Source organism: Cynoglossus semilaevis, chromosome 15 (genome assembly GCF_000523025.1).
Source record: "Cynoglossus semilaevis isolate Cse_v1.0 chromosome 15, Cse_v1.0, whole genome shotgun sequence".
Taxonomy (NCBI): Eukaryota; Metazoa; Chordata; class Actinopteri; order Pleuronectiformes; family Cynoglossidae; genus Cynoglossus; species Cynoglossus semilaevis.
Genome location: NC_024321.1, coordinates 10759194 through 10786482, shown reverse-complemented (window position 1 = coordinate 10786482; position 27289 = coordinate 10759194). Strand labels below are relative to the sequence as shown.

At 41.9% G+C, this 27289-nt stretch overlaps 1 protein-coding gene across 3 annotated transcripts in view; it reads left to right on the top strand.

Moving 5' to 3' along the window:
* Positions 1–27289, top strand: part of ndst1b (N-deacetylase/N-sulfotransferase (heparan glucosaminyl) 1b) — a 42538-nt gene that overhangs the window by 1794 nt on the left and 13455 nt on the right. Inside the window, exons 2-3 of one of the 3 annotated variants that reach the window (XM_025063470.1) lie at positions 16507–16604; positions 25985–26997. In XM_025063470.1, the coding sequence (XP_024919238.1) occupies positions 26452–26997 (546 nt within the window). In that variant the 5' untranslated portion in view covers positions 16507–16604; positions 25985–26451. Of the gene's footprint in view, positions 1–7096; positions 7144–16506; positions 16605–25984; positions 26998–27289 lie in introns of all 3 variants that reach the window. The other 2 variants (XM_008327102.3, XM_008327101.3) reach the window with 2 other exon arrangements.

The window sequence follows — 27289 nt, the reverse complement described above, 5'->3', positions numbered from 1 at the left end:
GAACCAAAACATATTTGTGTTTAAGATGCAGTTGAAGAAATTTACTCCAGATCAAAACAATTTGCATTAAACAGTTAGTTAACTCATGGTCACAACCTCATACTTGACTAAGGAGTATTAGAGAATATTTTGAAGATCACACAGTTAATGCAGTGTTCAGTAAAGGGCTGTATTTACTGTAGAAGAGCGCTGTGTGGTGTAAGCCGCAGCAAATTTCTGCCCTACATATAGTGAATGCTGTAGCTTTGACTGTGGGGTAAAAAAAAGGGGGAGTTGCAGTTCAGACCTGCCTGAAATCTCTAGCCTTGAGGTGTACACACGTGCAAGTGTGCACCTATATGAGTAAGGGATTACTCAAGGAGAATGAGTCACACTCACAATATGTTTGGCAAAGTCATAAGGACTTTTCCTGCATTTTGCTTCTGCTGCAGAAGCTGTTGATGAATCTGAAAATTGCTGTCCTCTGACTTTATGTATCACGAGATTAATTTCCCCGGCGCACATTTTTATGCTCTCTCCGAGACATGAGCGCTACACATTTTTATGCTCTCTCCGAGACATGGTGTTCATCACAGGTTTCACTCTGCATTCATAAAAAAAGGGAAACCTACATGTTGGGCTTTTTCCAATTTTAGGTTTGATTAGAAGACTGAAGTTGTCAATTTTAAGGAGAGCTGCTCTCTAAGATCCATTTTATTTGTCTCTGCCAACTGTTTGTCTGTCTTAACCCTCCCCCTGACTGCTTGCACCACCTGCCAAACATGCTGTGATGTAGCACTTTCAGTTGATGAAGGCTGGCACTGCTGCTGCAGCCATTTGATCATATATCAGCATCTCTTCACTTGGATATGCCTGTTAAGGGCTGCTGCTGCTGGTGGGTTACAGTATCTACCCTTGGCTGAGGATGAATGCTGTAGGCATGACAGTGTATGACAGATCATGTCAGCAATTGGTGTTTGGCCGTTTATCAAAATTAGATACGATCACAGACGATTCATCATTTTTGGGGTTTTAGGCAGTGAGCGGGGAGAGGTTGAGGACTGCTGTGTTGTCATTCATAGCTGGGACTGTTTTATCTCTGGATATAAAGTTGGGCCTCGGCTGCTACATTCAGTGGCCAACAAGGTAACTGTTAATGAACCGCAGTCCCCAAGACATTTTGGTTCTCTAATTTTTCCATGTCAGTGCTCTTGTCACCATACTGTGTGTCAGTGGGGGCAGGCATTTTTCCAAGACCCCTTACCTCCTCCTCTAACCCCCTTTATTTTTCCAAAGCACTTCTCCTTCTGGCTGTTATAGTAAAGATGCTACTTCAAATGCAATTCTTCCACTATTTGTTCCGCATTTGATTTTTTTGTTTTTTTAACAATGTAATTTCAAATATATTAAATATATTTAAATATATTGAAGACCTTCCCTGTTTTTGCATTTGATTTTTTTGTTTTTCTTAACAATGTAATTTCAAATAAATATATTGAAGACCTTCCCTGTTTTGGGGAGGGGTACACCTTCATCAGCAGTGTGTCAAAATGTAAAGTATGCCTATGTTTTTCTTGTGTTTCAACAACAGATCAGCAACTTTTATATTGCATATGTGCTACCTGCCATATTTGATGTCATTGTGTAAACATTGGCACCAATAATTACCCTGGTTTTATGAAAAGAAATGACAAACAAGAAATATCAAATAGAAGGTCCTCTATTTGATATTTCTATTATACACCTCTACTAGACGTCTCTGCATCAAATACTTCCCATGGCAAAATAACATGGGGTTTGATTTTATTTAATTCATTTTTTGTTTAATATTTTAAAACAGAATATTATCCTGCAGACTAAGCCTTAAACAAAATATGCTGATTACTCTTAAAACCCAAGACCCATACAATTTATTAGGGCGACCCACTTCTGGGTCACAATTCACCATTTGAGAAACACTGCTCTTGACAATAGACTGTAAGTGGATGTGAGACCAGTAGGCTGCTGTTTGCCTCGCTATTTCAGTTGTTTCGGTTTGTTCTTCTGGAGGGGGGTTAATTTGACAAATCACAGGTGGCAGTTTGTACTAATAACTTATGTAGCCTGTTAAGTCCTGAGTTTGTCGTGACAGACTGGAATGTGGCTGTGGCTTTTCTTGGCTTAGGCCCTGCTATCCTATTGTGGCATATATTGGATAGAAAAAAAGGAGTAAATTCAGCTGAAATGGAACAACATAGCCGAGTATTCGCAAATTATCCAATAGCATCTCTAATCTGCCGAAAAACCTGGAGAGTTGTTTTTGAATAGTGTTAGCCTCTATCAGATAGTTGGCAGACACCAGGGATGTCCACATGTGTGACTGGCTGGCTAAGCTAGCGACTCGGCTGAATGCTACAGTATGCAGGCAGATCAGATTACCAGACGATTAGCCATGGCCTCCTACCCCCAGCCCAGGGAAATGATTTTCCACTGTCATAATTCCCAAGACTGAATTACGCAGGCCAGTGACTCAAAGATACTCAATACTACAGCCACGAGTACTGTACAGCATAACTGTGTTCCCTCTGGAGAGAAGAGATAGGACAAAATGGGTTTCCATTTGAATTGCTGGTCTAGCTCCGGTGCTTCCACTCCAACATGGTAGGTAGTGTGACCCAGGATCAACATTGTTCTCACAGGAAATGGATAGAGAGGCTGTTATGATCTTCACACTTCTGCAGGGAGAGTGCTAGGAAAAAAAGCAGCTGCAAAACGGTCACAAAATTCAACACAGCCATTAACTCGTCTGTACTGTTGTGATTGGTGCATCGGGAGTGTGAGAATATGTAAAATGGGCATCAAAAATGTGTAAATCAGACAGGACCCTTGTGGAATTCTGCTGTATGGAAAGATAGGGGGAAAAAATGAGTGGCTGGGTGGGGGGAGAGGACAAGTGGGAGAGGCTCGCTGGTGGAGGTAGGACCATGTTTCTAAGGTGCTTACGCCCTGAGGCAGGAATCTGATACATTCCAGAGGCTCCTGTATCCCGACGAATAATGGTGACTAGGGTGTAGTGTTTCATCAGGTGACACATGATTGGAGCGTAAGTGCTGGGAAAGTAAAAGCGATGTCATAGGCTCAGAGGTTTCCAGCTCTGGTTGCCTGAGGGATCGGGAAGTATGCCAGATGAGCACGACGGGTTATGTGAGATATGGATTTATCCCCAGTAGAAGACAGCCTGGTTTTTATAGCTCTTTTGATTATCTCACCCTCAGTTCCCCTTTTACCCCTGTCATTGTTTATGTACAGACCTTTACATAATTTTAAGCATTAAGGTGAAAACAGTGATGCTTAACAGGTGGCAATGAATGGCATCATGGGGGAAACCTCAATTTTTCACAGGCAGATTATCCTCCATCGTACTCCTATTAGGCCCACAGTGGAGGTTACTCTGAAAAGGGATTAGCTCTCAAATGACTACTGATGAATAACCAAAAAACTCATTACTTCCTGCTCATCTTGTCTGTGGACAAGTTAATACATGAAGCTTTAGCCTGTGGTGCACGTGCTTCCGAGAACTGCGTGACGTTGATGTTCATAAGAGGGTTCAAAAATTACACTTGGTCTTAACTCAGCACATGCAATTATGCACCATCAAAAAATTGGAGTGGAGTTTTCAACTACAGAAATTAGTCCTTCATTTTGTTCTCTGCCAAAAGCTATTTACGCCACAGAGGGAAAAAAAACCTCTTTTATTTAGTGGTCAAAAAACAAGCTGCCGGGTATTAATGGACTTCACCTCAGCAATTCCAACAAACCCTCGGGGTACAGCACACTCATACACTCGGTGAAGGAGCTCTCAGCAATGGTCCGTTAATGAAGCCATTTTCAGAGACGGAGAGATGCAATAACGGCCACGTACCACTTCACTGCAGGATATTCCAACCCTGTGCTCATCATAAGTGGTGTCAGTCATCAGATATGTTGTACATATTGTTATATTACCTTCTTGGTCCATTCATTCATTCATTCATTCAAACAGCTCTTTTTCAGTGTCAGGTTTGACACAGTTTTCTGTGTCAAATGTGCGTAGCACTGAGACATGTCATAGTCTGTTAACATTGGAAGCCTTGTGTTAAGATCAATCTTTTGTATTATTAATGACACACCAAAGATCTGCATCGATAGCCTGTTCTGCCAGCACATGTGCAAATTGATACTACTATTTTGTGAAATGCTCAGTGTTACACTGACATCATTGGACCTTTGGCCTGCTGTTAATAGCTCCATAAGCATGGCAGGCAGACAGGTGGGGTCGTGTGTTTATGCAGTTGTCTGCTGCCCTTCGCTCAGTCTGGCAGCAGCGCAGATAAATGCGCTGCAATTTCTGTCGAAGTGACATTATGTATGTGCACACTTGTGCGTCACTCCAATTATATATGCTGGTGCTGTTGATATAGGCTTGAGTTAATTGGATAGTTTGTTGCGATTCCAGTTTATTAATGAGACAACCAGCTTTTAAAACCATGCATGTAATGTGTTGGTAATAAGGGAGGTGTATACATATGTAAAGAGAGTAGAGGTTAAACGTAGTAGTCATGCAAGGTTAATTTTGAGGTAGACTGTTGAAAACAGTTTGCAAAGATTCGGCATGTGTTCTGACATTTGATAACGTATTGTTTCTTCTTCGGTCTGTTTCCTGTTTGGACCACCGCAGCAGATCATCTGCCTCCACTTCACTCTATCTCTTCCGTATTCTACTGTTACACTAACCGTGCCCTTTTTAACTACATCCATGAATCTTTCCTGGGATCTTTTCCCCCTGAAAGGCAGCTCTTTCCCCCAACATCTTTGTCCAGTATGTCCACTATCTCTCCTCTGCACATGTCCAAACCATCTCAACCTTGCCTCCAAACTTTATCTCCAAACCTTTCACCCTTAGTTGATCCACATGTTTGTTTTGGAACGAGTTTTTAACTGCATACCCTTCCCACTACAACCATCACCATTTATCTGTGCTTGAGACAGGCACCAGAAGGAATCATAAGGCATCCCCCACCCCCTCCATACCCCAGTGGCTGAGTAATATTTAATAGCATACCAGACTAGAACATTGTAATGTCTTCCTTGGAAGGCAGGACAGATTAAATGGCAATAAGAATTCTGATCTACTTCAAGGAGGCATGTTACTGCTGCTGATGACATGGTGTAGCTCAAGACCATTATTATTATTATTATTATTATTATTATTATTATTACAAAAACTTTTACATCAAGGTGCTAATACTTTTATTTTCTTGTGCTCTTGTCCTGAACTCTTTTCACTCTCTCCCCTCCCTTGTAGCCTCAGTGGTTTACGGGGTCAAAAGGCTACAGCTGGTCATTTGTTGTCCAATCAGCTCCTATCTGTGTGTGCGTTTGGTTTCAGGGCAAACATCCACTTCATCTAAACAGTTAATCCCAGCTATTCAGCTCGAACCTTGGACGGAAACTCTGAGAGCTTTGCCACAGTTATGGGTCATCTCTATCTCAAATGATTAAACTGTGTTGAGGCATTCATGATCCAGCGTAACAAACAGACCATAGCTGAGAGCATACCTACCTAGTCTCCATTTTAAATTGCTGAGCTGGAAAGAACATTAATAGTGCTGACCCGTGGTTTTAGCAGCTGGCTGCTCTCGGTGTATTCCCTCCACTGATCTGAGGCGATGCCGTGTCTGTCCAGCCTGCTGTATCTCATCCATACTGGGCCGTAGAGAATGGTGTTTGTGTGTGTGTGTGCATGCATGGACCTGGCAGTGTCTGTGCAGGACAGGTGTTGGGAGCCTGGAGGTCAGTCCAAATGAAGCTGGGGTTCCTAAACAGCAGGATGGCTGGAGACTGCACCTGACAGCAGGATGAATGAGCTTTGTTTTGCCAGTTCTCGGCCAGTTTTCTTCAGAGGATGTGTGCTGCCTAAAAAAGGGTCAGTTGTCATGGTCAGGTGGTGAAACGCCCAGCTGCTCCTAGTGAGACATGCCATAGTCGAAAGCATTTGGTCCGTACAGAGGAAGGAGGAGTTGTTTGGGTGAAGCAGCTAAGCTAGAGGACCCACAGTGCGATGTGTAAGCCTGCAAACACAAACAACACTCCGACCCCTCTGTGCAGTGTTAAGTGGCCGGATGTGTTGAATGGGACACAGGTGTGTGGGCCACACAGTGTGTGTCTGGCCAGTAGTCTGTGTTTGTTACTGCCCTTCACTTTGCTGTCTCTTCCCCAGAGCTCATTGGTTGTCAATTGACCAATGTGGGAAGTCCTTTTTTCATCTTCTATTTTGGGACTTTACAATAACATTTTAAGTCATAAAAAAATAAATATAACTTGAGTTTTTTGGCCAGAAATTGCATTTTCGTTTTTTAACCCACAGTTAATTTTTTTTTAATTACATTGCTTTGGCGTCTTAAATAATGTTTTTATAGTTTTGTTTTTTTTCTTCTATTCCTTATAGGGAGGATATTCAGTTTTGCAAATGGTAATAGTAATAATATTCATTCTCTACACACGAATCTTCTCATATTCTTTTGTTTTATTGATCTTTCAATTCCTAATTCTGGCATTTAAGCTGCCACTGTCAACAGAATATTTTTATCCCCTGTAAGAGGGAATAGAATATCCAGCCTAACTTTATGCTCTGAAGTAACTGAAAGCGACAGTTAAGATCAGGTAAAAACTCAGGTTGATGTACCTCTCCTTTAATTTCTCTTTGTTCATAAACAGTCCCACACACACTCCCCAGGGGGTGTGCCTGGATGCAGTAATGGTTTGTTAACCACCAGGCGCCTCCATGTGTGGACGTCACGCTGGCAGCCGAGGCTGACAACCCATGTTAGCTGGTGTATGAAAACCATTTGGTTTATATGTGATGAACATAACTCCACCCAAACCAGCAGCTCGCCTTGAACTCCCCACTCCTATTTCACTCCACCTATTGCTATTGTCTTTTTCTCCCCCTTTCCCCCCAAGAGTCCTGTTTTATTTCTATTTTTCAATCATCATTGTAAATTCCAGAATCCATTTCTTTTGGCCCCAAGCAAAACAGAAGGCGGCAGTTTGAAGAAGGTGGAGCAAATTAAATTCCGTCTTTTTCTTTTTTTCCCAGAGGACATGAGGGCGACAAAACAGTAAAGGACAACAGGAGCAAAGAAGGTTGGAGGAAAGCGCTAACTTCCCATGCATTACTGTCTCTGTCCTCAGGGTCTAAAATTGTAAATCCAACACCTCTACTGCCTTTTTCCTCTTATTTTTTTAATTTCCTTTTTCCAGCTCCTTCTTTTCTATCTCACACTGTCGGTATTTCACCCACAGCCTAACCTGCAGGTCTCTTTACTCTTTCTACCACTGCTAACAGAGTCTGACCCAGTTTATTAGTTTGGGTCTAGTGAATCATTAATCGAGGTTATCTAACTGTTCTTGTAACTCTATGTCAGTGCCTCTCTGTGCCTCTAACCCATCAAGCCGTACCCTCCTGATTCCTGCTCTACACGTTTGTACTCTATCATAACTATCTGGCAAAAAGCATTGTCCCTCAAGCCAGACTCTGTGTTTAATAGGTGTGCTGTGCACTGTAATATGTCATTGTGTCAAAGCACAATATGTGGACTAAGTGCACTGAATGCAAATTAATCTTATGGGATGGCAGCAGCTGAATAGAGTGAGGTTTTAGGAGAAGGCGGGGAGAAAAAAGGAGGGACAGAAGGAGGGCTAGTAGTGGCGACAGCAAAGAGTGGGAGGAAGAAAGAGCATGTGAGGAAGAGGTGGAGGGATGTGGGATGTAGTCATCGCCGGGCCCATTCATCATGCATTGCCTGCTGGGATGCGCTGGGGTCAGTCCTGCACAACACAATTACAGCCTGTTCTAGTGTGTTGTCCTCGACTCCACAGTGTTCTGACAGTGTTCTGTTGTCTTTTGTTAGATTTCCCCTGTTCCAGCTCTCTTGTTTTCCACTTTGCATGCTTTCTTCTCTGTGCTGCTTTGCACGCTTATGTTTAGACTCTGACTGTTTTTGTTTTTTACTTCTCTCTTATCTTACATGTTTTTGAGCTTTCTGCTTAAGTTATCAGTGCAAAATAAGCTGAAGTTCTTTGAGCACATCTCAATTAGCTGAGTGTTTGTTGTGGTGCTGTTTGTGTGTTTTAGTCTTCAAAAATGGACTTTGTATTTTGCAGTGTTTCCACTGCTGGGAGCTGCGGGCTGGGCCATTGAGCATGACTTCTTTCATCCACATCTGACACACTGTCTCTAGCTTGATCCGGGTGATTGACAGGCTTGGTTAGCATGGGGGTGAAAGCTGCTAGTACACATGTTGTTTACACCACCTGGCTGCCAGTTGTCTATGAACCCACAGATGTTTTTAAAACGCTGTAAATGTGTGCTTTGCGTGTTCTCTAATGTCGGTTGACAGCATTTCCCATCTTAAGAGCAGCCCTGTTTTGTTGTCCAAGTCTGTGCTTTGTGCAAGAAAAAGTGAGGTTTTTCCTGACAGGTAAACCTTTTTGGTTTGAAGATTTAAGTAAAACATCATTCAGGGACTCAGCAACAAGAACTGGCAACAACGCTGACGTGGATATTTTTGTATTATCAATGATGTCCTGTTGCCTTGGCACTGCTTTCTGTCAATTAACTTTTGGACACCTATACAGCTGTTATACATAATGGATACAACGTTGTTTTACAAGCCTTTTGATGTGTCCCTCGATGTTTTCAGCAGAATCACAAGACTGCAGCCAACATGGGCTAAGTGAGAAGATGAGCAATGATATGGAATAACTCAACAGTAATACATACTGTTTAGTTTTGAATATTGTTTTTTTTTTTTATCAGGGTCATCCACTCTGCCGTCTTTGTATTCTTATTTAACAGTAACCATTACTGTTAATCTTTTTTTTTCTCACTGCAGCAGCTGCTTTGAATGCAGGAGCACTGCTCTGGTCCTTGACTCCGGGGCACAGACGAAACTTTATTTTATATCAATCTAATCATGCATCTCAGTCAAAATATTTTTTACAGAATAAGTATTACATTTACCTAAGTATGCTAATACCTACATCAAAACAGATGCATTTCTAGAATTTATGATAACCCTGTACACTTTGTTGGCTTACTGCCCCCTACTGGTTAAATTCTCCAGTGGTTAAAAGTCCCACCTCGAAGCATTTCTGCAGTCAACATATACTTCAGTAACTTGGTAACTTCAATTGCCTGCAATGATTAATTTTCAAATAGTAAATTTTTCAGAAGCTCTACTTATATGTTCATATGTTAAGAGTTGTAAGAGTTTAAATCTATCCATCTAGAAGCTTCAAAGACACAAGAACAGTTCATGTTAATGTACCGTTTTATTTTCAGATGCTTCAGTTTTTTAACAGTTGTCTAAACAGTTATTTTCTTAAAAACTATTAACTGTTACTTGTTGTTGTTAATGAGTCAATGTGAAGAAAATGGCAGTGCTAAAAATAACCCGTCTATTGTGAATAGCTTTTTTTTTTTAGTCTTGTTGACGTAGTGAGTTAGAACAGGCTCCACTTGATTGTTTATGCTTCAACAACGAGGCTGCGTCTCTCTACATTAGATTTAAATGACAAAGTGTGCCTTTTTTAATTAATGGTGTCGTTAGCGGGTCATATGTCATAATTTATCATGTTGATAGTGGTGGAACATGTTTTTTTTTCTGGATTTTGAATTTTCAGCTTCGTATGTAAGAAGATTAACCCACTGTAAAAAATTATATTCCCAGAAAAGACAAATGCTTACTGTTCCAGAAATGCATTCTTGGCATAAACAAGCTGTTTATTAAACAGCATGGAGACCATGGGGAATTGTGGGCTTTTCTTTATTTGAGTTTCACGGCGCTGTTGTGTTTTCTGCATTCATATCCAGTAGTCACTGAATGATTTCTTGTAACAAAAGGGGGAGATAATCCGCACCCTAAGGTCACTGAAGTTCGCCTGTTGACTGAGATTACTTAGGGTGGAGGCTTGGCTGAAGGAAACTAATATGAAGCCCCAAGAATGACTGAAGGAATGACAAATCCTGGCCAAAAAATGCAACAGTTATAAAGTGAAAAACATCTGGAACCCATTCTACACAATAGATTGTCTTCAGTGGCTCCATATTGAACTGTATGGATGCCTCTCGCATGACTTTCCTCTGCTGCAACCTCCTGAGACAGCACGTTTGAACTTTGATGGCTCATGTAGCATTTTTCCGATGTGCCGTTCACCCTTGGACGCTCAACACAAACTGTAAGGAGTTCATTAATTACCATGGGAAAAACATGCCATGGGTTAATTCCACCCTCATTCCATTCATATCGGCTGTGGGTGGCTTTTGTTGTTAGATTTTTGACTCAGTAGCAAACCAGATCACTTGTGTTCAACATGAAAGTCAAAGCTTATCTTTAGGGGAAAAAAAAAAATATATATATATAGTAAAAGACCTAGTTCAGCAAAAGACAGCCTAACTTATCTCTCCAGCCTACTTTTAATTAATAGCAGAAGTCTTATTCTCAAGCCAAACGAATAAAGAACACAGGCCTGACGTTGATTAAATACTTCTTTTCAACATCTATTTCCAACAATACACCTTGCCATGTTGCATTATCTAGGACAAGTTTTAACCACATCCCTTAGCAACAGTCAGAGTTGCTCCATACACCTGCTCAGCATCTCGCCAACCTGCAGACGCAGCAGTCTGTCTGTCATCATCTTCTGTTTGCCGTGCCCCAATAAAGTTAGGCAGATGTGACGACATGCTTCTGTCTTAACCTCATTGTGTAGAGGTGGATTTTGGTATTTGTCTTGTGGTGGTTTCTCTCCCCATCCAGGGATACAGCAAAGCTAATGAGGCCTTTCTACACTTTCATGTGAAGAGAGTTGGAGCAAAGTAAGATGAAGAAGAGAGAGCAGTGAAAATAATGAAAATCAATATAAAAATGCTTTCTCCCCAATTTTCGACTGGTATAACTAATGGGGGACTTGTATTTGTACCCATACATATAATATGTGGCAAGTTATTCCAAAGTTGAGTGCATTCCAGTGTCTGTTAAACAACTAGCAAATACCTTAACATTTATTACTGACTGACATTTTAACACTCTGCACAAATGGCCATCACGGAGACTTTAAAATTAAAGTAATTTTAAGTTTCACACACAGCAAATGGCCTGCTGATACAGTAATGCTGTTTTTGACTTCATCCTCCCGTGGGGGAAGCTGTTAGGACTTTGACTGATAGGCCTGGCTCTCATTAGGCTGTAGACAAAGCTCAGCCCTTGCTCTTGGAAAATCAGAAGTAATGAATTAGTGATAAAGGTTTTAAAGACAACACCATTAGACAATGGAGGTGGATTGCTTTTTCCTTGCTATTTGCAGAGTAGATAATTTAAAGACTGGAATACATAATGAGCATAAGTTAAATATATATATATTTATTTTACTTTGTTACTCCCCTTTTTCTCAGGCCACATTTTATATTAACTTAATTTCTACTTTGGTGTCCTCATGTGACCTTGAAGCTGGAACTTCTGATGATTGGTCAACTGTTTTGCCTCTCAGGGTCTTCAGCCTCAGTGGAGCTGGTAATGCATTATGACTCAATTGCTCAGGGGTAGAAGGATCAAATAATATATTAAGTTTATGTTGCATGCTGTCACACGCCACTTAGTTTAAGAAGTACTATGCCAGCAGAAATTTCTGCAGAGTCATGCACTAGTAGTGTTTTTCTTTAATGGCTGCCCAAGGTGTTGTTTGATTTTTTTTTGTGTTGGATTCTGACCCATTGCCAAGGATAACCACTGAGCTCCTCCCCTATATTGACCAGCAATTACACAATTGCTTACAAGCCGACCGGATCCTGTCTATCTCTGATAGTGGACGGACCCAGACCTGTCACCTGAGAGACAGACTGTGTGGTGGAAACAGAAGTATGCACGGCAGATGCAGATCCTCCATTGGTTCAGCTGTTGTGTCTGGGCAGACAGGGTGTGAACAGCTTGTCTCCATCTCTGTTATTGGAGGAGTTTTAATGTCAGACTGTTTGCAGGGAGGTTTTTACACCTAAGTGACGCTCGGTTTAAAACATGGTGGTCCTTTGGCAGAGATGGGGTTTATTAAGTTTGAAATGCTAATTTCCTTTTAATTGTCATATTCATTTTAATGTTATCGGTGAAAAGAACATTCAACACAGGGTTCGTCTAGACACATCTCTAACCACTTGTTACAAAGACATTAACTCAGTGGCTTTGGTTTCATGGGATGTAGTGGTTTTGTTGTTGGTGAAACAGTGCCATTCTAACATTTTTCTGCCCTGCGTTCTAGACTGAGCTGTTTTGTTGTTGACCCAAATCAAATTGACAAAATATTTTTTGACCACATTGACAAAACAGGATTTAGTTCTCAGAAGTCGTACTTACCCAGTTCAGTCTGGAAATAGGCTCTAGTTCTGTAATTCAATCAAGCATTCAAATATTGAAACATTGTGGCCTGTAATATGCTCCAAAAGAAGAGAATTGTCAGTGTTGATTTTCAAAGCAAGTATACACAGTGCAGTGTATTTATTTATTACCATAGTTGAGACATCGTGTTCCATTTATGTCTTGTATCTGCGGTGACACAGCACCATGTGTGATGTTTCAGTTGCAGTAAATGTCTGTTATGTCTCTGCTTGATTTTTTTTTTTTTCTTTCTTCCCAGCGACCTCCTGCCCTCTCCGTAACCTGCTTCCAGTATTTAAGGCCAACACTGCTTCCTTTGTTGGCGGAAAAGAACTTATGAGGAGCAATTGATGGGGTTTTACAAGTTCATGTCAGCGTGACTTGAACTGAGACCTTCCTGTGACACATGGATAATGATAACCATGCTGTCTTTTCCCCATCCTTCCTCTGTCCCACCCTTCCACTTCACCTTTTCAGCAGCCCCACCTCTTTCAATTGATGCGGCAGTGACATCAGCCTTACATAAAGACATCCAACCTTCCTCCATGCTCTCATCAGCCGCTCGCTTTTATTAGATGAGTATGATTTCGCTAAAGTTACCGCCATCCTCACTCCATTAGTAATATTAACACTTGCATTCCTCGCCTGGAGGCATCTATCTATCTACCCTCTTTTTGTGGAAGGGATGTAGTCCTCTTCCTTTCAAAGATCTGTGTAACCTAGTTACTGTGGCCCAGCAGGCAAGGCCAATCAATTAATGAACAAAGGAGCCCGCTCACTGAGCAGTGTTGTGAGGCTGGGGCTGTAAACAGGGTGCTCCCAAAACATGGTTGCTGTCAAATGAGCGCTCCTCTGATGGATGTTGCTATGCTTTGTTGTTTTCCACGTATGCGAGTGTGTATCTGTTATCTGTTTCAGAGTATGGGGCTTGCAGATACGGCCGAAAAACACCACCCAGAAAAATATGCCGGTTATTGATGACATGGAGCCAAAGAGAAAGATGAATTTGGACATTTTCGTTAAAAAAGCACAAACCCGCTCCAGTCACTGTTGCGTTTCATCATTTTTCAGATAAATAGACTGTACCGTTTGTTCTGACACTGCCATGAAGAGGAACAAAACATTTTTTAAATGTTGTTTAAGTCTCCGGTGGACTCAAACCAAAAGTTGCAAAATTACAGCTTAGCAATTCAAAGGTTAAAGATCCAGTTTTAGTTAGTCTTAGCTGTCATCTCATGCAACAGACAGATTGGGACGCACGGCCGTCCTCATCTCTCCACCTGTGCTCCGACTGCCTTTCACCACTTTTTCATCCTTTTCTCAATACGTCTTTTCTCCCCTCTAACCCGCCTCTCCTTTTTCCACACCTTACCGCCCCCCCAGCCCCTTCACATCCCGGGGGTTTTCCCTTCCTTCTCTCCTGTCTTTCTTCTCTCCAGCCTTATGGCCTCTCTGTCATCTTTTTCTTAATCTGGCTTTTTGGCCCCTGAATTCTCTTCCCTGGAGTTTCCAGCTCTGTCTCCCAGTGTGTGAGATAAGGGAACAGGCTGTTGTAACAAGCTGTTGAATAATGTAAGCACAGGGGCTATAGGCCAGAGTTTCAGTTAACCCTCTGATCTCTGATCACATGGTGGGTGAGGTGAACACATCATAAATGACATCTCGACGGCAGGGAGAGGCAGCCCGAAGGCCCTTTTTGCTTCCGTCGTCTTCCATCTCCTTACCTAAAGGCTTAAGCTCCCCCCATCCGGTTTCATTGTCATGGCCTTTGTCAGCAGCAGCACAGTGATCGTCCCCAGCCGTTGTTTTTTCAACATTGATGTATAATTAAAGGATTAGAAAGGGTGCTGATGAATAATTGATACTGGAGCAGCGGTGTCATGGCATCCTCAACCTTGTTGGACAGAGCATTTTCACTTGCAACACAAATAAATGATTTAATGGTTTGATTGTTTTTTCCAGGTGTGTAGGTTAGTGTTGGTTCACTGTGGCTTTATGGTCCTCCATGACAGAAGAACATTTGTTATGATTTCATGCAGACCTGGTTCACCTTCACCAACGTGATCCAAAACCAAGGCCATGACCTTTTGAACAGTTGCATTAAATTCCACAGCTGCAGTCAAGTAGGTGTGTTGCCAATTTGTATCCATTAGCTGACTGAGTTTTCAGTCCCCAAAAAAGCGTAGCAAGCACAAAGCCCTAATTAACCCTTTGTGATCAATATGGAACCCCTCCCTTCCTGTTAGTTGGCTTTAGAGCCTCGTATCCTCGGGCTAGGGCGTATTGATCTGCCGCACCGATTGCAAGTTGAAAGGTTTGCTTTTTGTGAATGATTTGGCAAAAGTGGCGATGGAGAGGGTCTTCATGGGCAGATCAGCTTACATCATCCGACCCCCACTTCCGTGGCAACACCTGTTACTAAACCCTGTGTGTGTTTGTGTGTGTGTGTGTGTTAGAGAGAGAGAAGGAAATAAGGAAACAGCTGTTATTCTCCACTAGTGAACAAATGGCTAATAGGCGTATCAAATGACAAATGTGGAACACTGGGTGTATGGTGGCGTCGTGTGCCTGAACCACAGTCTGTGTGATTTCATTGGAGTACTGTCCCTTCATACAGTCATGGCAGAGGAATCAATTAATTAACCAAAGTATGATCGATTCAACCGCCATTGGACCCCTGCATCACAGACCAAAACCATCTACAATCCAGTCTGACAGCTGGTCGTTACCATGTCAAGACTCTTTTCAACACCGAAAGGAAAACCTGGGGTTGTAGTCCTGCATGTTTGAGGTTAGCAACGCTGCTCTGTTTTAAGTCCTCTACATTTCCTTTCTTGATTTTCTGTGGTGATACAGACGACAGAGTTATAATCCTACAGTCTGACAAAATTCAGACACAAGACTTGTACACTTTCGTGGCTTTTCTAGTCAAACAAAAGTGGGGAAAATGTGCGGCACGTGGATCATGCAGATCATCAAGGATGTATTTGCTCCATTTGAAAGTATAGCGTGCAGGACTACTGCAGTATGGGGCGTGGTAATGCCACTTAAAAAATCATCAAGTTCTGTTTTCTGTTTGTTTTACATTGATTTTGAGAAGAAGCTTAAGTGGCGCTAATGATACAGTTTTTGTAAGATACAAAAACGATTGATTTTGGGTTACCAAAAGCAGATTTCTAATTTAATAGATAACTTGAGTCACCACGAAGACTAGAAGTGTAAACTCCACAGCACGTGCATTTACACATACCGGGTGTGTATGTGATGCTGTAAAGTGGCACGCAGCCAAATGAAGGTTTTACTGCGTGCACATTCTTCTGGTACCCTCATCTGTAAACCAATACGTGGGTGCGTGTGTGTGTGAGTGTGTGTGGTGTCATGCTACGATGCACAGCAGCTGTAGAGGTGGCAGTGAAGAGGGGAAATGGGAAGAGCCAGCACAGTAGACAGAAGCCAGATAGACCTGTCAGCTTTGTGACACCTACACATGCCTCACCCTCTGGTCCAGGATGACAACAGAGGAGGGGGAGGCAGACCAGCCAGGAAAAGTTATAGCACTCAGGCAAGGAGCCTCAAGAGTGAGGACTAAAGCTGTGAAAGCAATAACAGTGTGCTGTGGCAGAGCTCTGTTTATTTTGGGGAGCTTAAAGGGGACGTCGTGGAAGAGTTGATGGTGGACCTGGACTTCACGGACCTTCTACTTAGGACAGGAAGTAGGTGAATCACAACATTTTAATCCCAATTGATGTGTGAATCTCACAACGCCATCACTAGTGATGACACTCTTACTGGTTGCAATTCCAGTCTACTTCCTGAGCGTGGGTTTGCAGATCTATTTTGAGTAGAGTGCATATAAGTGCATGGAAAAATTATAATTTTATTATACGTTCAGTCTGTCATTTTATCTTTCTACCGAATGGGTCATGTCGTTCAGCGTACTCAACTTAAGATTCTTAGATATTCTTGTTTTAGTGGGTTGTAAAGTGGAATATTTTAGGTGTGTCTTTTAAATAGTTATTTTCTTGGAAATGACACAAGAAAAATTGTGATTTGTGTCATTTGTGTTTTGTGGGTTTAGGTGACCCTGAGATGTCAGGAGTTCTTCAGTGTGTCCTTCCACATCTATCCTCTCAGGTGGTTAAGAATATGTCATATGTCATTTTTCTCCAGAATATTGTGAGTATTTCCTGTCAAAGTTCTACAGATGAGAGCACAATACCTGTCATGTTTCATAGAGTGCAGATTTAAAGCACTTCAGCCATTTCATTGTTAACTTTGAGTCTCAGTTTTCAGCCTCAAACTGTCTGACCAAATTATAATTATCTCCGAGTCAGTGTTTTATGTCAAACTGCAGCAGGTTGCCACGCAATCTTTTTTTATTTTATTTACCATACCAAAGTGGTGCAGATTACTGGTATTTTTGTCTCCTGGTGTGTAAACGTCTCTTAGTGTTTTTTATCCTGTCACACATTTACAGACAAACAGCAGCTGAGATTCTACGTCAGTTTATCTAACAGTTTACTCTTTCTTCTTGCCGTTCTGCTGTAAAACCGAGACTGGTTAATCACCTAGGCAACTGTTGTCAAACGCTGCCTTCCCATCTTTCAGCAGTGAAGCCCTGTAGAGTTGTCAGAGCTGCTACAAGGCCCTTAGTGGTATTTGCTGTCTTTTAGTGCAGAGATGTCACTTTCTGTCTCCAGCTCCCTGTGTTGAACCTACTCATCACTATGTGACACGAAAGTTCAGCTCTTAATGACGGACCACGCTGTACTACAACCAATGATATACATTTTTTGGTCCTTATTTCTTTGCTGCATTCACAGTTATTGGATGTAATAGGTTCTCAATTCACTTTTATTGAACTAAATCATTTTTCTGCCCTAAGAATGTTGAATGGAATAGTGGTTTTTTTTACGAATCTTACACCTGGCCACCCTTCACCCTGAAGTAACTTCTCACTGAATGTTTAATAAAATCAATTGTCATTGACTCAATAATGTATTCTAGAGCTTTTTGGATAGAACATAATGTCAAACTGAAAAATGATAATAAAATGTAGATGCTGTTGGACTTTAAAACTGGCAAGTCCATTTTTAATGAATAAATTAATTGATACATGAGCCTTGGACATCATTTATTGTCCATTATAAGAACCATAACTGCAGCACAAAAGTTCTTATCATTTCACTTCTGTTATTTTTAGACGAGCCAGTGTTATAACTGAGTAACTGAAACCAGTGCTCAGTGGGTGCATAATGCTATGATAGCACAGCGTTGGCTGTGTTCTCAAGACCAGGCATGAAAACAGAAAAGGAGAGTATAAAAACCAAAGAAGAGTTTCTCTCTCAGAAATAACACAGTATTTGTAATAGAATGTATTAGTAGGCCAAACTACTTACAAAGTACTTATTCTCTGGCAGTTGGATAATCGGGAGACTGGGCAGTTCTCTGTGGTTTGAGTTTGTTTGGTTTTTTTAATTCTTTTTTTATCGCAACTACCAGGTTGGAGCATTTGTAAAGCATGTACTGTTTGTTTTTGTTAAATATACAGTACAAGGCCCTCCGAGAACATCCTCACCTCTGTCCATTTATCTGTCACTCTCAGTTGGATTTTAAAGGCAAGTTTATGGCTATGGAAGTGTTTTCATGCTGTAGGAAAAATGATATCTGCTTGGTCTGGCAGGCAAAAACATGGGCAGCTAAACAGAATCTCATCACTTGTGTCAGCTATTCTTCCACACTATTGTTTTCCCATGGGGATGCAATTCTGCTACGAGAATCACAGTGGGATCTGTGCGGGCCGTTTCTTATCTGGACATGAAAGATGGAAAGCTGGAGGAGGGAGGAAGGGGGAGGGGCCGTGAAGAGGAGAAGCAGGGCTCCTCCAGGAATGATAATACCTGTGAATTCACTGGGTGGCCTCTGGAAAGGTGATGTTTTCACTTGTCTTTTCAAAGATTGATTGAGTAAATTAGACATTTATAGTGTTTATGGGTGTGGCAGCCAGAGTTTTCACCATGCCTGCAGGTTTTATTTTTAGAGTGATTGTATTCTGTTACACATCTGCGATCATACCTTGAGCATTGTTGCGGTTTGATAGCATCTGTGGTTCACGTCGGGTCAGCAAATCTGTTATTGCTCTTCTGCTGCAGGTGTAAAAGTCTTAATAAAACTGTTTTGCTTTAGTCAGAGTTTCTGTGAAGCTTTGAATTGGTTTTCTCTGCTGAATAGGCAGTTGATTTGATCGGCAGACCCTGCAGCATGAAACACTCTGACAGGTACCATTATCTGTACTTGCCTCTCGCACTTAGAATTTCCCAATTTTCAATGTTCACACGTGTACACACACACACACACACACACACAGATACATACATGAATGTGGCTTTCACCTCTGTGTGCTGTCTGGCGACTGAAAGGTGACCCATCAGAATCTTAAGTCCCATCAGAGACATTGCGCTGCTAGCTGCATTTCCTTGTCCTTCAGCCGCGTCCTGAGATGACGGTAGATAAACAGTGGGAACAAACAGTCACTCCCAGCTGCATTGATCTGGCTCCTTCGCCCCTCCCTGCTCTGACCAGCAACGCCACATTGATTCCACCTACACTCAATTTATATGAAAGCCCCTCTGCCCCACCTCCTTCTTCCACCAGCACTGACAAAAGTGATAAATGACCGGCCCCTTTCCTTCCTCAGCCACCACCTCCCCGTGCCTCGCGTTGGCTGTCTGAGACACTACAAGCCAATTTTTCCCTTCAGAAAGCCAATAGAGTGAGCTCCCCCTCTTCTTAGAAAGATTTTTTTTTTTTTTTTGGATGGATAATAAAGGACATGGTGAATAACTCATTATTTGAAGTTCGTCATATCATTTCCTAATGCAAACAGGCTGCAAACACGCAGCAGGATATGAGTGATGTCAAGCCTCCAGAGAGGATGAATGAAGGAAATAATTACTTATTTCAGTGGCACACACTATAGGACCCATGTGCCTCTGGCTCCTGCTAATGGTCTGTGCTGTCACTTGTGTGAAACCATGCAGAGACTGCGTTGTGAGAGAGTTGTGTCGGTTGTTTTTCTTTTTGTTTCCTCGACCTAATCAAACTATTAGTTCCATATGATTGTGATTTACTCTGCCCTGCATGTGATCACATGAATTAGATTTCAGTTAATTCAGACGTGACACGGAGGCTCGCGGGGTCTGTTGTCATGCGTAAATAATAATTGTTTGACTCAACATCTCAATGGAGTTTCAGCCAGCTTCAGAATTTTCTAAATGGATCCTTTCTCTGCACTGTCCTTGGCTCCTTTTTCCCCCTCTGCTAATAGGGATCTGTGGTATACAAATTATGTCTTCATGTTCTTTTTATTGTACAGATCCAGTGTCCTCGTGCCTGTAAATGGGGCACAGAGTGTCTATAAATAGAAAGAATGGTGGTAGGGAGCTGCTGCTGGTTATTAGCAGGAGGGGTTTGTGTGTAAATGTGTGCGGCACATTTTATGTGCAGCACAGAGGTGTCCGAGACTATTGATGAAGGTTGCATTTCCAACACCCTCTCCTACAGCACACAAGGTATTATTGTTGAGGAAGGTCTCTTAGTCCCACCGTTCCCTAATGACCCTTCTTTGCTTAGTCTCCAACCTACCACATCCACATTTTTCCCATGGCTCACGCAGTTCATCCCCACTGCTTTTCCACTGTGAGGTAATCCATTTTACACCACCTTATGCTTATATCTCTCTGTCCATATAGCTGTGCTTAAGAGCCTAGATGTAATGGGGACAGGAGGTTTGGGAATCTAAGATTAAAAAAAAAAAAAAAGACCCACATAGACTGTAAAAGTGCAATCTAATTTTTTACCCTGCTCCAAATTCCTACTGCTTTTTGCTCTTAATCTCCCATACAAATATGGATGTGTGATCTTGTCATTATGCATGTGCTTCCTCAGCTTATCCCTGCAGATGATGATATCTGTGTTGATTGGATCTGACATGATCCTTCTAATGGAAGTTTAAAGGTGGATCCTGCTCTGCAGGCTGGAGATTATGCTGTGGTGGTGCAGTGTTGTCCTAGTTCTCTGTATTCACCATAAAACATACTCTGGTGGTCTTCCATTTAAGCGATAATAGGCCTTTTATAAATAGTTTGGACCATTGTCAGGATTTAAATAAAGTTTCACTCACTCCCCCATTAGCTGCACAATGAATTACGTGGCATTGATTTTAATTTTCACATCTTGAATTAGTAGAAAGTAAAGCATGTTATTGGAGGTGCACAGGCAATTCAAAGAAAGGTATTTTTCTTCTGTGAAATTACCTCTCTTGGTGAGAGAAAATTGAGGTAGTGAAAAATGTGATAGTTCAGTCACATGGTTGGATAGAGGCAATGGTCTGAAAGTTGTTTTCTTTTTTTTTTCAGAATTAGAAGGCAAAACTGCATTTCCCTCTTGATTCCTCTGTCCTTCATGCAGTGGCATGAAATGAATTGATGAGACAGAGGGAGAGGAAAGCACCAGTGTAAATGTTAGCAGCTTAAATGAAACTGCCTGCTTGTGCATTCAGATATACCGATGGGTGGGAGGCAGAAGGAGTAGTGATGATCCACCACCACGGTTTAGGATTTTTCAAGGCTTAAGCCTTTAATCGCAGCTACCACAATTGAAGCATGAAAAGGAATTTAAATCTAAGATTGATTGATTCTGTATTGAGTAATGCCTCAGGTGTTCAATACAAGGAAAGGAAACTTCTCTTATAGAAGCCGAATCTCAGCTACTCTCATGTGCCTGTTTGTTGATTTAAAATAGCTTCAAAATAATTATGAAAATGGATTCCAATTCCATTCCAAGTGTAAAGGTAGAATATCTTTACAAACAAACTACATAGTTCCATTTTTATAAATCGAAGCCTCATTTTTTGGTGAGGGGTTAGCTCCTCTTCCTCTCCTAAAGTGTTAAGGTCTCACTTCCTTTTTGCTGTAGTTTCTTGTTTCTTAATCCTCTAATGGCAGCTGAAACGGTAACACAGCTGGCATAAGCACATTTAGCTGTTTGCAGTGTTGAGATTAACAGGATTACAGATTAGAAAAATACACTGGCTCCATTCTTACCGGTTTAACCTTGACCCGTGGCCCCACTGAAACTATTCACAGGGTGAGCCTGGACTTGCTTTGGTGTTTGCAGATCTGAGTGTTTGCACAAAAGCCCTGGAACATTTGTTTGGCAATGAATACAAACAAGATGTCTGCGCTTTTTTGTAGTGAGATCATTTGGACTGTAGATCTTCTAATGAGTCTCCAGGGTTTGTGTCCACTGTGATCATCTGCATATGCATTTACATGCAGACAGAAAAGTGTCCTATGTATTAACTGTCTTCTTCAATATGTCTCTGCATAGTTTCCCTTCCTTGATTAACCCACTCTAGTGTTTCCATGGAGAATGTGTGGTTACCACGGCCTTTGGTGATTGAACACAGAAGGACGTCGTTTGTTTCCTTCAGTCAATGGTGAGGCGACCGATCGGGTATTGGGCAGAAAGGGGGAGAAACAGCCAGGTCCCAAGGGGCTGAAAGGACCTCGCACTCTCTTACTAGTTTATTTGTTGAAGGGATCACCTGCAGTTAGTCAGACTCTGGCTGTCAGTGTTAATGCACGGGTTCCCCCTACAAAGCCTTAGGACACTTAGTCTAATTCACACTTTTAGGAGTGCAAGCACAGTGACAGAGAGAGAGAGAGAGAGAGAGAGAGAGGTGTAGAGAGAAAGGAGAGGCCAGGTTGTGTGAGGCTACATATGGCCAACTTTAGCATTGTTTATCCAGAGAGTTGTTACAGCTGAGGACCAGGCGTCATCCTCCTGTTCCCCACTCATTAATCTAGCACTGGTTCTGGCCAGCTTCCCATTATGTCGTGCGAGCAGGTTTGAGTGACCACCCACCCTGAGGAAAGGCAACGGTCTGTCCTCTTTGCCGTCAACCTGCTATTGTTTATGTTGCCACCCCATTCTGTCACCATCATTCAGCTGTGCTAAAATTTGAAGGTTACAAAATTCAAAACAAATCTGAAGATTGATGAGCACCTGGTATGTACAGGAATAAATGTTTATGGTGGCAGACTTGTTTAATGGTGGTTCAAAAATAATAATAATTCTGCAAATAATAATTGTTTAATAGTTTTATGGTAACATTCTGCCGCAGACATTCATTTAAACTGACATATGTCAGCTACCAGTGGATTAGCTCCCTGAAGGCCAGCCAATCAATGAAGCTGCTACTTCCTTGTTGATGACTCTTTTCAAACCAAAAGACCATGCCCACCTTATACACAGCCAAAGGCAATTTCAAAGCTCATGTTCCATCTGAGCTCTTTCTATCATTGAGAGTAAGAAAAGCTTGCCTATGAGACACACATTAGTCTCCATCTGCCATTCCTTTATGCATGAGTTGAGACACTGATTCTCCTTGGCAGACTGAAACATGGGTCTCTGCACACATTTTGGCTGCTCTTTACGTCATGGATACGTCTGCTGGATTTATCCTGCATTGGTTTTTTTGCTAAACATGAAACATTTATGTTCTGTTCTCTGCTATTCTCTGTTATTTTTGCATCCATTATTTTGAAGGATCAAGGAACCGCCGGTGGTTGTATCCTTACTTCTTGTGAGGGATACATAAAGTAAAAGACACATTAGGTGAGATAGATGTACAGGCATTTGAGATCCATTAGCCATTATTCTGTTCAGTCTATGCGATATTCCATTAAAGTCTAATGTATTGGACTCTATTTAGCCAGCCTGATCTTAGTGCCTCACATTTAAGGACTTCAGCTTTCACCGTCAGCTCTTCTGGCCATCGGCCACAATCCCTGTCTTCCTTCTTTAGTTCAGCTGCAGTGTTCTGTATCACAGACTGAATATCAGCCCTGGGACTGTGTCAATATTGTTATAAAATGGGAAGGAAGTGAGATGCTCTTCTGTGAACCTGCTGATTACATTGTTTTACCCTTTAATTTACTCCTATGTCAATCATCAGTCATGAACAATCCTTACAGTCCTTCTGCATTTGTTGGCAAGTAGAACAACATCTGCACACTCCACTGCTTCATGTGATTAGGTATTACTTCATACATGCAGCTGCCTTCATGCATACAGTACATATTTTGGTTAAATATGACAAATCAAGATAAAACATCTGAATGTTGTCCACCCTGACCAGGAGATGTACTTGGACCCTTCACTTCCTCACAAATTCAAAGTTATATTTGTTTCTTAAATTTTATTTTGAAAGAGAAATGTAGCCATGTTGCTCCTCTGTGCAATGCCTACTCAGTTCATGCCAACCTCCATTAGATTCTCACCGTGTAGTTTTTGTAATAACCAGTTAGCTGCTCTTTCGTTACTCCAAGAAATGATATGAAGACTTCAGAATTCAAGATTGTTGATTTGTGAACTTTGAATCACACCTCATACATTGTTACCTGAAAACTTTAGAAGACTTTGCTCATTTTAGTATCTATGCCAATCAGCCAAAGCTGCCCAGCGTTGGTGCTGAAGCCTACAAGTATTCTTTTGGCAGGAGATTAAGAAATGAGACTGTGGGAGGAAGTCAGTAATCCATACACAGCCTCTGTGAAACATGTCCTGACACATTAGCCAAATATTAGCATCAGCTGATTTTGCCAAGCTACACTGGGTTTGGATGTAAATAAGATGCAGTTGGCAAAGGTTTGATTTTTTTTTAGCAATTGCACAGTCGGAAAGTGGAACTGTGAAGTAAATGCAAGATAACATGTCAGTGATATAGAAAAGCAGATTGATACATTTTTATTTCAGAACACAGTGATTTCATTTCCTATCATATAAACAGGAACGTAATTAATGCTGATAAGTATCACATGCTTCTCTAAGTTGCTAAGTTGTAAAATTATGATATGGTTTTGTTTGACCTATTTTGGGCTGAAGAACACCTTTAAAGATTTCTCCTCTTTTCTTTTCTTTGTTTTGAGCAGCAGGCAGTTCCTGTGGCTAATCATACGTTGGTATGCCATGGCACAAACCATGTCTTTCACTGAGATGAACAAACAAGGCACCAGGGGACCTTTATGCGTCCAATGCTGTTGCATTGTAATACATTCTCTGAAGACTGGCTGTGTTTTCTCTCGTCCAGTCTTTGCTTTAGACTCACTGGGAGGATACTTCTATGAAAGTTTCTAGGAAAAAGAAGACATTTTCTTTCCGAGAGAAAATTTAAACATCCTGTTGAGCTCAGCTGGAAAAGTATAAGAGCACAGAAACACTTTTTTTTTTAATTTACAGTATGGAGTGATGAAGCTGTGTTAAAAATGATAAATCAATAAATTATTGACTATGGAGCTGACAGATGGTTGACAGTTGGCTTTAAGATTCACTTTGTTGAGCATACTAGGCCACTCTTGTATTTTTAATGTTACTCAGCCTCAGTTAAACCTTGGTTCATTGTGTTACTCATAAAGCCTCTGATGGCATTATCAAATCCGGTTTATGTCTGGTTTGTGCCTAAAGAGTCTTTATGGGGTTTGTGGTCACAGCATAATGTCTTTGGCTTGAGAGGGTTGTGACTTTGGACTAATGTGTTATCTGGGGTTCTATAAAAGTGCACGCGTCTGTGCACAAGCATGCATGGGGTCACACTGTGGTCTATGGCAACACGGCCTAAGAAATGGAGCATTTTAACGAAAAGGGTAGTGATGCTTATTTGCTCCATGAGGTTTCTAAATGGAGAAGTGGTGTTTTGTTAAAGTGGCTCAGTTAACACTACTCTCACAGTCTATCCGCGACTTCTCACACTCAGCTGGACAAGGACTAACTAAATGGCTGATATATTACTGTATGTCCGCAGGGGGTCTCGGTACCTCACACTGTATTGAGTGAGGATATCCATTTTTTCCCCAGAGTAACAGAGCCTATTGGTGCCAGGCTTATCTGTCGTCGTGATCCACTCCTCTGCTCTTGGATCACTTTGTTTTCCTCCCACCTTCTGCCTTCCATTTCCATCAAAGTACTATGAGGACTTTAGGGAAATAGAAGTTGACTGTCCCTGCAGGTGATGGCTTCACCACTGGACTGAGAATTGTTTTGCCCCAAGGCTTTATTGTCACTCACAGTCTGCTTATTGATTGTGCGGAGGCAGCATGAGTGGGTGATATTTTCTTCTCTGTTTCGCGTCTGTGTGTGTGTGTTTGTACAGGGTGTGAGGTGTTGTTGTGTAGGGGTGATGTTGGCTCTTTATACATTGTGTAGGTGAATGCACCAAGTCTAGTTTGGAGGTAACTTTTCGAGAGCTAGCAATGCTAGTTTGCACATATTTCTTACACACTGTTAAAGTGGAGCATTCAGGAATATACTACAAAATAAACACATTGTTATATATATGTATATATATGTGTGTGTGTGTGTGTGTGTGTGTGTGTATATACAGGTTAGAGAGTGGGTTTATGTTTGTTTCCTTTTGAAAAATGCAATGTTTTTGGAGTTGGACCTTTGCTTCCAAATCTAAACATTTTCTTTTGTGTCTCTGTCTTTTTTTCTAGGTCCAGAGTTTTCCTGGGTGAATGGTGTGACTGAGATGCCCTTTGTGACCTCCCTTTTCTCATGAGATCATTCTCCAATCAAAAGAGTGCAGCAAAAATTTAGTCTGTACATGGATGGCAGGTTTACATGATGGACAGGTGATGGAGTCTTCCATCATCTTTCTGCACCACTGACTGGGCCTGTCAGACTTCTCTCTGAGGAATAAGTGTGTACCAACGGTCCGAGACCCAGAATTTCTCTGCCATGGTGACATAAGCAGAGCTGCAATATGAGGGAGAGCCAATATGAGACCGTCGCTTTTCTTTCTCCTGGAGCTGCTGCAGCTGCTACTTTAGTGTCGTTTGAAAAGTCTTTACCAAGATTGACTTTGTGAATTACTTCTGACAGCAGTATCATACCACATCGAGAGAGACTGCCCCGGGGCGTGTTGCAGGGCTGGTGGGGAGGAGCGGTGTGGTGTGAGACGATGCTGGGATGCGTAACACGCCTCCGTCGGCTGGTCCGTTTCCTCCCCCTACAGACCTCCCTCCTCATTCTCTTCCTCTTTTGCACCATCAGCGTGTTCATCTCGGCCTACTTCCTTTATGGCGCCAAGCGCGAGCTGGAACCATCAGGAGGGGGCGTGTCAGGAGCTGAGGGTGCCTCAGCCGACTCGGATGATTCGAGAGTTATGCCATCACGGCTGCTACCCCTGCGGGGTGTCTCAGGGGGGCCTGGGGTCGATAGCAGTGGCATTAGGACAGATCCCGTGGTACTTGTGTTTGTGGAAAGCCAGTATTCCCAACTGGGTCAAGAGATTGTGGCCATTTTGGAGTCTGGTCGGTTTAGGTACCGGACTGAAATCTCTCCCGGTAAAGGTGACATGCCCACATTGACTGACAAAGAGCGAGGGCGTTTCACACTTGTGATTTATGAGAACATTCTTAAGTACGTGAATTTGGATGCCTGGAACCGAGAGCTGCTCGACAAATACTGTGTGGAATATGGAGTTGGCATCATCGGCTTTTTCAAGGTTAGGACAACAACACCATACCCCTGCCACCTTTTCCTTTAGCACCCTCCTCTCTCTCACACACCTTCTGGCCTTTCCATCTGGCAGCACAGTCTCCACAGAGCAGGGATTTGCAGGGTTGGAATGACCTGCATAGTTTAGTATTGTTCACTCCTGTTGCTCTTTTTCTCTTATGTTCTAAAGCCCTTGTTTTCGTTTTTCTTTAGTTTGTCCTCCAACACTCTTGGCACGCTCTCTTATTTCTTTTTCATTTTCTGTACTATTCTCCCCCTTTGTCTCTCTGTCTCTTTCC